Source organism: Leucoraja erinacea, chromosome 16 (genome assembly GCF_028641065.1).
Source record: "Leucoraja erinacea ecotype New England chromosome 16, Leri_hhj_1, whole genome shotgun sequence".
NCBI lineage: Eukaryota > Metazoa > Chordata > Chondrichthyes > Rajiformes > Rajidae > Leucoraja > Leucoraja erinaceus.
Genome location: NC_073392.1, coordinates 11,757,245 through 11,770,697, shown reverse-complemented (window position 1 = coordinate 11,770,697; position 13,453 = coordinate 11,757,245). Strand labels below are relative to the sequence as shown.

General features: G+C 44.0%; 1 protein-coding gene across 1 annotated transcript in view; it reads left to right on the top strand.

Annotated features, from left to right (window-relative positions):
• shq1 (SHQ1, H/ACA ribonucleoprotein assembly factor) overlaps positions 1–12,554 on the top strand; it is a 354,350-nt gene extending 341,796 nt beyond the window's left edge. The window contains exons 12-13 of the mRNA XM_055647696.1: positions 3,358–3,435; positions 10,807–12,554. Of these exons, the coding sequence (XP_055503671.1) occupies positions 3,358–3,435; positions 10,807–11,491 (763 nt within the window). The 3' untranslated portion in view covers positions 11,492–12,554. The remainder of the gene's footprint in view (positions 1–3,357; positions 3,436–10,806) is intronic.
• The last annotated feature ends 899 nt before the right edge of the window (positions 12,555–13,453 follow it).

The following is a 13,453-nucleotide window of genomic DNA, read 5'->3' as shown; positions in this document are numbered from 1 at the left end:
ACAGCAAGGCACGATACAGACGTACAGAGCCAACTCTTGCTGGTGAATGCTGGCAGTGCTGTGGTGAACTGCTGGTATTTACAAAAGGCTCAGGATTTTGTTTTGTGACTTTGCACGAATCCAAAGCTAGATTCCCAAACTTACTGCCAAATTCCAGCTGGCAAATCAATCAGGTTGAGCTGCAAAGGAGTCCCAAAGGCAGAGTACCCACTTGCTGAGATTCCTCAGCACTTACTCTGGGGTGTCTGCCATGGATCCTGGGCCACATATTTCTGATGCATGATGATCCATTTCACTGAAGATGTTACAGCTGCACGAAAGAAGGGTAAATGTACTTAAGTTGCATTTTAATCATTTGTGTTTGCAGTATTGTTTTATCTATAGTTTTGTTTGAGGTGGGCTTAACTCCATGTAATAATTTAGGATTATTTTACAATTTTGTAGTGTGGGAGGAAACTGAAAATCTCGGAGAAAACCCACGCGGTCACGGGGAGACGGCACCCGTAGTCAGGATTAAAACCCGGTCTCTGGCGCTGTAAGGCAGCAGCTCTACCGCTGCACCACCGTGCCACGCTGCTGTTGATATGTGTTAATTATTTGGACATGAGTGTAGAGAGCCATTTCAGAATTTTAACATAAGAAAATTTAAAATATAGTCAATGTTTAGTCAGGAGGCAGCTCGAATGTCGGTGAAACATCACTCCCTGACGAGCTCAATGCGTTTTACGCACACGCTTTGACAGGGAGAATACTGGTGTGCCTTCCCGATCCCCCATTCGCTGTGATGGCATTTCAGTCTCAGTCACAGAGGCTGACGTCAGGAAATCCTTCAGAGGGGTGAACCCCCGAAAAGCACCTGGACCTGATGGTATACCTGGTCGTGTTCTAAAAACCTGGGCGGACCAACTGTCTGGAGTTTTTACGGACATTTTCAACCTCTCACTTCTGAGGTCTGAGGACCCCACCTGCTTTAAAAGGGCATCAATTATACCAGTGCCCAAGAAGAGTAAGGTGACGTGCCTCAATGACTATCGACCATTGGCACTAACGCCGGTGGTGATGAAGTGCTTTAAGAGGTTGATCATGGAGCAAATCAACTCCTACCTCGACAAAAACCTGGACCTACTGCAGTTCACTTACCGCCACAACAGATCAACGGTGGATGCGATCTCGCTGGCCCTCCACTCCGCTCTGTTATTGCACTTTATCAGTTTATTTATTCATGTGTGTATATATTTATATTATGGTATATGGACACACTTATCTGTTTTGTAGTAAATGCCTACTATGTTCTGTGTGCTGAAGCAAAGCAAGAATTTCATTGTCCTATACAGGGACGCATGACAATAAACTCACTTGAACTTGAATTTGAACATGTTTTTGAACAGTAGTAGGCTGAGAATAAAAGGATGTACCTGTAGGAAAGGAGATGAGGAGGAATTTATTTTGTCAGAGAATGGTAAATCTGTGGAATTCATTGCCACAGATGGTGTGGAGTCTAAGTCAAAGGATATTTTTTAAGGCGGAGATTGACAGATTCATCATTAGTACGGGTGTCAGGGGTTATGGGGCGAAGGCAGGAGAATGTGGTTGAGAGGGGAAGGTAGCTCAGCCATGATTGTATAACGGAGTAGATTTGATGGGCCAAATGGCCATGTACTGCTCCTATACCATGCAGATCGCAGATGAAATTCTTCACAGAATAATGTGACGTGGCATATTTTGATAAGACGGATAAGCCAAGACAATACTTACTAAATAGATCAAAACATTGACGTCAATAACAGACCTAACGGCTGCGGTTGTGCACGAAACGTTGAAGGTTTGTAAAAAACTGTTAATGAAACATGGGCTTGACATGGAGATGTTTCAAGTATAAAAACAGGCTTATGTTAAATGTGTAGCATACACTAGTCAATGTTTGTGTAATTCTGGATTGCACACTTTTCTGGGAGGTTGGTGCAAAAGAGATTTACGCAAGTGCATCTAAAGAGTAACGGTTACGCTTAGGTGGATAGACTTCAGGTCAGCAATATTATTTTGACCAGCAGCATGGCTGTTTCTGAAGTGTGTTTCTTTAGCTGTACAGATGGGATGTTATTTGGAATTACGGGATCAGTGCTGTGTCCATTGCCGTTTGTCATCCATGTTGTCGATTTTAATGAGAATGTTGTTGGCGTGATCAGGTGACGTAGGTTGTCGCCGGTGCTGACTTTGGTGAATTCCATTGTCGTAGTCACCGGCAGTCGCCTAAAAAATCGCCTAAGTGGGACAGGCCCATTAGTCCAGTCGCCGTTTTTTTCGGTGAACTGCTACAACTATGACAGTCGCCAGCAGTCGCCTAAAACATCGCCTAGTGTGGGCCAGTTTCTGTGCCATGTAACTCTATGATTTCCCCTTCGTAAATCCATGCTGACTCGGACCGATCCTGTGACTGCTATCCAAATGTGCGGTTGGTTCATCTTTTATAATTGACTCCAGCATCTTCCCCACCACCGATGTCAGGCTAACTGGTCTACAATTCCCTGTTTTCTCTCTCCCGTCTTCCTTAAAAAGTGGGATAACATTAGCATTGAGTTAACAAGCTCACAATAATCCAGGAATGAAATCCTTATCTGACAGTAGAATGATCGCAGCTGAGGTAACTAAGCTCTCTATATTTAATGTCAACTTCTGTCGTGAAGGGGAGATACAGGCCAGAAATCTTATTTCCAATCACAGGTTATGGGGTGAAGGCAGGAGAATGGGGTTAAGAGGGAAAGATAGATCAGCCATGATTGAATGGCAGAGTAGACGAGAAGGTTTGAATGACCTAATTCAGATGAGCTTATGAATACAACAGTGAAAGAGGCTGTTTTCACAAACTGATGGGGGAGTGCAATGAAACTTGGATTGTTCAATAAGATGCTAACTCTCACCATTGGCTCATAAATGATGAACAATTGAATAAGTGTCCAATGTTTCATTTGTGAATCTACCTCTCCCTCTCCCCTCTCCCTCTCCCCTTCCCCCTCTCCTTCCCCCTCTCTCCCTCTCTCTCCCCCTCTCCCCCTCCCTGCTGAGTATCTCCGGGCATTTTCTCTTTGTTTTATTACCAGACCTCTGTGTTGGTCGGTGCTTTCAGGAAATAGGAGAAAAATGTTGGGGGGAAATTTCTTTGGCAGCAAGAAGTGAGAGTTTTATGGCCTTTTCTCAGTGAAGTTGAGCTCCGTTTCATATCTGTATCTCGTTCTCCGTGGTCATGAATTATTTTGTCAGCTAGCTGCAGTCAATTGCCTGTGCTGCCTGGATGTGTCATGCCTTGTAGCTTACCAGACTTGAAGAAAAGAAATGAAACAGTTGCCGTGTGTTTTATAGCCATGGTGACTGCTCAGGAAGTGGTGAAAAGTTGATTGATGGTGTGAACTGGAGCAGAGCTGCAAGAAACCAGATGTGGTAACTATTTATATCAATCCAATTGTGACATATCACGATCCTTTCTATAAAATACTACTTTCTGCACAAATATATTTGCAATTATTTCCAGTTAGATAAACCTGATGTCCTGCCATTCTTCACAACCTGTTATAGTTCGCTGACCAGTAGCCCTACATTATCTGAAATATTTCGAGAAGAATTGTTCCTTTTATTTGTCAGATATTACCTTTTGTTATATAGCTTTTAGTTTCTATTTCAGGAGCGTTTTTGATTATCCTTCTCTGTTTGGGGAGTTGGATAGTCCCAGCCAGCTATGGCATCAAAGATGTTATTCTTTTAGACGATCTATCTAACGCAAAATGCTTGAGGAACTCGACAGACTAGGCAGCAGCTGGTGAGGGAATGTACAGGCGACTTTTTAGATCGCAACCCTTCACACCTGTCCACCCCCTTCCCCAGATACTGCCTGACCTGCTAAGTTCGTCCAGCACTTTGTATTTTGCTCAAGATAGAGTCGATTCAGTGTGGAAACAGGCCCTTCGGCCCAACTTGCCCAGACCGGCCAATATGTTCCACCTATACTCGTCCCACCTGCCTGCGTTTGGTCAATATCCCTCCAAACCTGTCCTATCCATGTACCTTAACATTGGGATAGTCCAAAGCAAACCTTCTGCTCCCAGCTTAAAGAAGGCAAACGGAAAAGAGGCGGATAAAAGAAGAGATTCAAAGACGCCTTAAAAGCCAGCACGAAGAAATGTGCAATCGACATCGACATTTGGGAAAGGACAGGAAACTCTGGCGAACCATCATCCAAGAAGGAACAGCGACCTTCATAGCCAAGAGATGCTCAGAATTAGAAGAAAAGAAAAGAAAACGGATAGAGAGGCAGCAACAACTGAAGCTCGATCTGCCATCTGGAATGACCTGTCCTGAATGTCGAAGAACTTTCAAAGCCAGGATTGGACTCATAAACCACGTGAGAGTCCATAAAAACAACAGAACATAGACCATCATCCTCGACCTCGAGGGATAGCCATGACGATGAGTCCCAGCCTCAACTACCTCCTCTGTCAGCTTGTTGCATACATCCACCAACCTCTGTGTGAAAATTTTACCCCTTAGATTCCTATTAAATTTTTTTCCCCTTCACCTTAAACCCATGTCCTCTGGTCCTCCTCTGGGCACGAGACTCTGTCCATCTACGCGATCTATTCATCTCATGATTTTATACACCTCTGTCAGATCACCCCTCATCCGCATGTGCTCCAGGGAATAGAGTCCCAGCCAACTCAACCTCACCCTATAGCTCGGACCCTCTATTCCTACCAACATCCTCATAAAAAGTTACTTTAGTTTATCGTCATGTGTATCAAGCTTCTTGTTGCGTGCTAACCTCTCCGTGGAAAGACAATACACGATTACAATTGAGCCATTCACCGTGTAGAGATACATGATAAAGGGAAATAACGTGAATAATATTTAGTGCGAGATCAAAGATTGTCTGAGGGTCTGCATTGAGTTAGATGGTAGGACTGCACCTGCAACTACCTGCTTTGAATCTGTAACCCCTCCGTCTACTGAGCCAAGCTAAACATTCTCTCGACATCCACCTTATTAAGCCCTGTATGAATATTATCTACTTCAATCAGGCCACCTCACATTTTCTAAATCCTGGAGAATAGATATGTTGCCTACTCGATCTCTGTTCATAAGAGAGGATTGCATCTTCGGGATCAGTCTAGTTTGATATCTCGCATTAAATAACTTCAACATAAATCTTATTTCCAATCAGAGGTTATGGGGTGAAGGCAGGAGAATGGGGTTAAGAGGGAAAGATAGATCAGCCATGATTGAATGGCAGAGTAGATGTGGAGGTTCGAATGACCTAATTCAGATGAGTTTATGACAACAGTGACTCCTGATGAAAGTGGCTGTTGTTAGCAAACTGATTGGGGAGCGGGATGAAACCTCGATTGTTCAATAAGATGCTAACTCTCACCATTGGCTCATAAATAATGAACGATTGAATAAGTGTCCAATGTCTAATTCGTGAATCTACCCCCCCCCCCCCCTCTCCATCTCCCTCTCCCCCCCCCCTCCCCTCCCTCCCCTCCCCCTCCCTCTCCCCCCTCCCCCTCTCCCCCCTCTCCCGTCTCCCCCTCCCTCTCCCCTCTCTCCTCTCCCTCTCCAACATGTTGAAATTCCAGCGGCGACCAGAACAAGGTACAACTCTTTGGGCGACTACTCGCGACCACACAGACATGTCGCCAGGGTACACCCGTATGGTTGTGAGCAGTCTCCTGAGCCAAAGGGTCGTAGCGTCTTTCTGGTCGCTGCTGAAATTTCAACGTTGGAAATTTTGGGCGACCTATGACGGGTGCTGGCAGTCGCCGAAAAAGTTGCGTAAGTGGGACATGCCCTTAAGCTTGATAACATGGTGTCAAATTCACTGACACTTGAATGGGCAAGATGCAATTTTTTCTGAAGATGGACACAAAATGCTGGAGTAACAGCGGGATAGGCCGACCGACTGAGTTATTTCAGCATTTTGTGTCCATCTTCGGTTTAAACCAGCATCTGCAGTTCCTTCCCACCCATGCAAATTTTTCTGACAGGTGTAGTGATCATCTTTTCAATTCATTGAACTCGAGACCCTTGTTTTAATGTTATTGAAGTGTGTGTGTGTGTGTGTGTGTGTCTGTGTGTGTGTGTGTCTGTGTGTGTCTGTGTGTGTGTGTGTGTGTTAGACACTTATCGTTAAACCTACTTCAAAATTCTGACCAATGTCTGCTATGATGGGAGATATGGAGAAGTAAAATCGGTATATATCAGCGTTCTAATCGCTTTAGTGTGAAATATTTTCATTTAGATTAATCCAGCTGAATGAATGTTGAAGAATAATGATCTGCACGTGAGCTATTTTTAGCTATAGTTTATAGAGATTCAGGTCCATGTGTAACCTTTGCAACCTAGTTGTGGTGTTTGTCAGGATTGAACTGTGCCACTTTCAAATATGTATGGTTGCTATGGTGTTCACACATTGCTTTCAACTTAAATGGAAATCTAAATTAGTTATAAATTGTTAAAGGTTAAAATTATTTTCAGGTTGTTTTTTTGAATTGAATCTTTTTTTCCAAAACATTTTCCAGTTTTAGAGAAGAAAGACAGAAAATGTAGATTTGTAGCAACAAGCAGTGGTGGTTAGTTATTCACTGTGCAGAAATGTAGCCACGTCAGACCAATGAAAAAGAGAATGAAGCTTTTCTTTCTGATTAGGTACTCTCTTCTGAAGACATAAGTATTATTGTTTTTGCACAATTGTCCTCTGCCCACACATCCTTTCCCACACATCCACTACGTCAAAGCAAACTCATTGACCATAAGACAATAAGGCACAGGAGCAGAATTAGGCCATTCAGCCCATCGAGTCTTCTCCGCCATTCAGCTTAGTGAGGCGTGATCACCCTTGCTTAAAACCATCCTCCTCATCAATCCCCGCTTTTCCAAATGAACCTAAACCTCTCCCTCAGACAATGGACAATAGGTGCAGGAGTAGGCCATTCGGCACTTCGAACTTCAATGTGAACATGGCTGATCATCCCCAATCAGTACCCCGTTCCTGCCTTCTCCCCATTTCCCCTGACTCCGCTATCTTTAAGAGTCCTATCTAGCTCTCTCTTGAAAGTATCCAGAGAACCGGCCTCCACCGCCCTCCGAGGCAGAAAATTCCACAGACTCACAACTCTCTATGTGAAAAAGTGTTTCCTCATCTCCGTTCTAAATGGCTTACCCCTTATTCTTAAACTGTGGCCCCTGGTTCTGGACTGCCCCAACATCGGGAACGTGTTTCCTGCCTCCAGCATGTCCAACCCCTTTATAATATATTTCAATAAGATCCCCTCTCATCCTTCTAAATTCCAGACTATACAAGCCCAGCCGCTCCATTCTCTCAGCATATGACAGTCCCGCCATCCCGGGAATTAGCCTTGTAAACCTACACTGCACTCCCTCATTAGCAAGAATGTCCTTCCTCAAATTAGGGGACCAAAACTGCACACAATACTCCAGGTGTGGTCTCACTAGGGCCATGTACAACTGCAGAAGGACCTCTTTGCTCCTATATTCAACTCCTCTTGTTATGAAGACCAACATACCATTCGCTTTCTTCACTGCCTGCTGTACGTGCATGCTTACTTTCATTGAATGATGAACAAGGACCCCCAGATCCCGTTGTACTTTCCCTTTTCCGAACTTGACCATTTAGATCTTTGTCAACAACTTTCCTATCATTGCCACAAGTTTCCTGTAGTTTCCAAACACGTTCTTAATGCACTTTTTGAACTAGGGGGCAACGTTAGCTATTCTCCAGTCTTCTGCAAAAAGATGTCCATCAGAACCCCAGTAATCTCCTCCCTTAGCATCCGGGGATAGTTCCTATCTGGCCCTGGGAATTATCCTCCAAAATGTGTTCCAATATTTAGACTATAAGACATTGGACAGAACTAGGCAGTCCAGCCCATCGAGTCCTCTCTGCCATTTGATCATGGTCGATCTATTTTTCCCTCCCAACCCCATTCCCCTTCCTTCTCGTAACCTTTGATGCCCTTACTTATCAAGAACCTAATTCCTTGGTGAGACCACCTGCATAATCAAGGACCAGTCTCACTCCCTCTTCGCCCCTCTCCCATTAGGCAAGAGGTACAGAAATTTGTAAATGCATACCTCCAGAATCAGGGAGTTTCTTCCCAGCTGTTATCGGGCAACTGAACCATCCTCTTGCAAGCTAGAGTGCGGTCCTGAGCTCCCATCTACCTCATTGGAGATCTTTGAACTCCTTAAACTCAAAACAACAAAACAGCTTTTCACTGTACCTTGGTACACATGGCAATAATGCACTAAACGGAAGCATTTTTCACTTCAGAAGCATTTCCACTAGCCATTTTGGGCTTAAAAGTCAACAGGTTTTACTCAAGCAAGGCTCTCCTTGTTTCCATGATGGATTTGGGAATTCTAGTTCTCAAATTCATGGTAGCCAACCAGACAAAAATGTTCCTCTTCTTAAACTGGCTACAGAGCACCAGGCCAGGAGACAAGTGAATGTGGATGGAAAATGGTGGTGGGAAAGTCAAAGAACCACATGACAAAAACAATATAATGAGAGGGTGAGAATAATTTTCCCCACAACAAAACAGATCTAATTAGTGGATTCTCTGAAAGTTATCACGAAGAAGGTGGATACTGTCACTGCCAGATGATTTGGTTCACAAAGTCAAAGTCATATTCGTCACATGCACCCGAAGGTGCAGTGACATGAATTTGCCAGCAGCGATACACTTAAAAAGAACACACAGCACGCAATAAGATTTAACACAAACATCCACCACAGCATTCTTCACTGTGGTGGAAGGTAACAAAGTTCAGCCAGTCCTCCTCCCTTGTTCACATACAATCATGTACAAATCAACGTACACAAAAATTCTGGAGAAACTCAGCGGGTGCAGCATCATCTATGGAGCGAAGGAAATAGGCAACGTTTCGGGCCGAAACCCTTCTTCAGACTTAATGTACAAATCAAGGCTTCAGCTTTGTCTCCACAGGTGACATTCTAGGACAAGATTTTCACCTCTTCCACCTCCACAGAAAATGTCTTCAACAGAAAATGTCTTCAACATTAAACTCATTCTGTCTGGCAATTTTAGAGCTGTTCTGGATCAATTAAAGACTCACTCTTGTTTACCTTGTGAGCTGATACAACACCCAGCAAAAGCACTGAACATCAAAGTATTTAATGGTCTGTATTTTTCCCTGTTCTTGGAGCACCTATCCCTTTTACTGCTTAACAGACACATCTATTTATAAAAATCAAGGCCACTATCAGGATGATCATACACACGCACACATTTAAGAAGCCAAGACATATTAATCCGTCTTGTGGGTTTTTAATGAATTTTTTAATATTAAAATTATTCTGCCTGAGAATTAATTTGTTCTAAAAATAGTTGGTATATCAGGGGCTATGAAAATGTCACTTACATAAGAAATACAGCTATTCTTCACTGCTATTATTTTAAACATTCCCTCTTGCTCACAATCCATTAATGTTGATTTCAAGTTAGTGCTGTGAGATTCATATCATCATCAGTCAAACTTAGAGCAAGTCATCTCAATTTTAGTGTTAATTTATTGTCAAGTGTACTGAGGTACAGTGTAAATCTATCCATTCAGCAGAAAGACTATACATGATTACAATTGAGCCATTCACAGTGTTCAAATACATGATAAGGGAATAATGTTTAATGGAAGGTAAAGTTCGATCAAAGGGTCCCCGATGAGATAGATAGTAGTTCAGGACTGCTCTCTAGTAGGTTCAGTTGCTTGATAACAGCCGGGAAGAAACTCCCTGAATCTGGATGTGTTCATTTTCACACTTCTATACCTTTAGCCTGATGGGAGAGGGGAGAAGAGGGAGTGACCAGGATGCGACTCGTCCTTGATTATGCTGCTGGCCTTGCCGAGGCAGCGTGTGGTATAAATGGAGTCAATGGAAGGGAGGTTGGTTGGTGTGATGGTCTGGGCTGTGTACACAATTCGCTGCAATTTCCTGCACGGAAGTACCATCAGAATTATCGGAATAAGCCTCCTTAAATCAAATTAACGATTGCCCAAACATTTAGATCCTTTTATGGGAATTTGATTTTGAATGTAACAAGAAACATAGTGTGCATGTTATATCATCTGCGTGGTGTGTGTATAAAGATCCAGTAATGAAACTTGTAAAATCTGAAATTATCTTACAATTGTGTTTCATCCGAAATTGTTTAAAAATATAATAACTGAGTATCATACAAAGTCTCGGGCCACATTTCTTCCAACTGATAATACTATTGGGGTAAAATTAAACTCGAGATCTATGTGAATTGCCAGGATTAGAGATGAATTTTCCACAGGGTATATTAGGTGACAAGGTCATTCAGATCTTGCGATTTCTTCAATCTCTTCTATTTTGGGCTTTAGAGATACAGCGTGGAAACAGGCCCTTCGGCCCACTGAGTCCATGCTGACCAGCGACCATCCTGTACACTCGTACTATCCTGTACACTAGGGGCAATTTACAATTTACGTAAGCCAATTAAACTACAAAGCTGTACATCTTTGGAATGTGGGAGGAAACCAGAGCACCCGGAGTGAACCCACGCGGTCACAGGGAGAATGTACAAATTCCGTACAGACAGCACCCATAGTCAGGATCGAACCTGTGTCTCCGGCACTGTAAGGCTGCAACTCTACCGCTGCGCTACCGTGCCGTCATATATTATGACATTTTTATACTGTACAATTCATGTTAAATACCCCCCGCTGAAAATATTAATTGTTTTTTTCTCCCTTTAGGTCGAAGAAACTTGCATCCTTGGCAGAGTCACTACGGAATGTAAAGGTCACAAAGAATGATTTGGGCTTTGAACTGAAAGAACTGGAGAAAGCGGCACTGTTGGTTCAGGAGGAAGAAAATCAGATCAAACGAGGGACGGGTGACTCCCAATCATTGCAGTCGGAAAGCGAGGGAGATGAGGAATCAAGTTGCTCATCCTCTGATACAGGAGAATCTGATTTATCTCAAGGTGATTTGTCTCACCACTGTAGTTCTGAAGAAACGGGGAGAAATGGATTGCCTCGTGGAGGAGAGGCTGACTGTGTGACTGATAGAGAAGTCACGGAGCCTCTGATCAAATTGAGCTGTGGCTTAGATACTGCACACTCGGCAGGCTCACGGTATCCAGACAAATGTGCTCTGGGGGAAGCTCCCTCTGCTAAATCACCCCCAAGAAGATTGATCGAGGAACTCGCAGATCAGTTGCAGTCAGTGGGACTCTCGGAGTGCTGTGAAAAAGCTGCCGCTGAGAATTCGAATGCTTCGGTGCACCAGCGATCTAGTTGTCCTCCTCCGAGCTTGGCACCGCACCAGCGTTTACAGATGGCCTCACAGCAGAGTTTCTTAGAGGTGTCTCCTGAGAGGAATTGCCTGCTGTTCGTTGCAGGTCCTGATAATACCGAGGATTTTACAAATCTGGCGTGAATCCAGGTTGCATGCTGGAAAGAAAAATAAACTGATTTATATGTCTAAGCGGCTGATGCCAGTTAACGTACTTGTGAAATCACTTCTGAATTGCATGCTTCGAGGTTGTGTCGTACATCACCAAATTTATCTGCATAAGCATCTTATTCCAGTGTGGTTTTTTTTAACGTAGCTGCTGTTCTAATTGTGCCCTCCATTACAGCATTGTGCAGTGGTGACAAATTGGCGTGCTGTGAAACGTAACTATTGTTACTCGGCTTGTATATCAGAGTACATTGATTCGGATGAGAGCAACAGCACTTAAATCTAACCCATACTTTACCTGTAACATGAAATGGTGGCAGAATGTTGATAATTTAATGAGAAGGTAGAGTTGCTACCTTACAGCTCCAGAGACCTCGGTTCGATCCCGACCACAGGTGCTGTCTGTGCAGAGTTTGGACGTCCTTCCCATGACAGCGTGGGTTTTCCCCGGGATCTGCGGTGCCCTCCCACACTCTAAAGACATACAGGCTTGTAGGTTAATTGGCTCCGGTAAAAAAATTAAATTATCCCCAGCGTGTAGGATAGTTCTAGTGTACGGGGATCGCTGGTCGGCGCCGACTCGGTGGGCCGAAGGGCCTGTTTCCGCGCTGTATCTCCAAACTAAACTAAAGAAGTGTGACTATGGCATTGCATCTTGCCCATGGGCTGAGATTCTTTCCCCCTGAGGGATGTTTTATTGTAAATGTTCCCTTTGCTAAGGAGATGGTGACAACGTGAGAAACAGGGAACTTGGAGGAAAGAAGAAAATACTAATATGTCACAGCAGGAGAGAAAAATAGTCTGCGTGATCACCAATGTGAAATTGCATCGCCGTGAATCAATCCTCTTGTACTAATGGCGTCAATCACATGTTGGCGTTGAAAGGGATGAAGTGCTTATTAAAGTTGAAGTTGGAGATGACTTTGACCTAGAAGGCTCATTGAAGAGGATGGGAGCAGACGTTAAACTGGAGCCCTTTGAATTCAACTAAATTTTAATAATTGAGACTGCATTGTGAATAAAAATCTGAGTTTCTAACTGACAGGAACATGTTTTTATTGTCATGGTCTTGCCTTTTGCTGTGCTGCAAGATTGAAATTTGATCTTTTCCCGAGTGGGTTGCAATAAGATGTTATTCTTTGTGGGTACGTCACGCTGGGTGTGAGATTAGACCAGGCATGGAAAGACGTTATCCATGCATGTTCTGTGCAGGAAGCAGAACAGTGTCATTCCTTGCACCGTGCTTGTTTGGGAGCACAGCCGGAAGCAATCGGGTCACGTCAGCTCAGTTGCTGATTGCTTCCAGTGGAGTTGAGTTGTCGTAGCGCTGCTCTCTGTGAAGCAGCAGCTTTTAAAAGGCCACACGCACTAGCTCCTGCAGAACAGCTGCCGACTGAAGGCACGAGGAAGTGCCGATGCTGGAATCTTGCGTCGAATCGGGACCCTACTTCACACTGGATGTAGTCGGGGGGGTGAAAGTTACAAAAGAGGGGGGGGGGGTGGCAAGTGATAGGTGGATACAGGTGAAGGGGTTTTGATTATTAGTTGGGTGGGCAAAGGCTAGCGGACAGAGCTGGCACCGATGACCAAGGAAAGGTGGAGCCCACAATGGTCCATTGTTGGCTGTGGAAGAGGCGATAAAGGGATATATGCATGATATATGGTCATCGGTGCCGGCTCTGATTTGTCCCGTACCTTTTCATACCCCTAGTTTCCCTCTCCCCTGACTCTCAGTCTGAAGAAGGGTCTCGAACCGAAACGTCACCTATTCCTTTTCTTCAGAGATGCTGCCTAACCCGCTGAGTGACTCCAGCATTTTGTCTCTAGGTTGGGTTTGTTTTTAAGCAACGTAAGCTTGCAGTATGATCCCAATCAATGACTATGCATTTCTTATTGTACAAACAAAGAACTGCTGATGCTGGTTTATACCAAAGATAG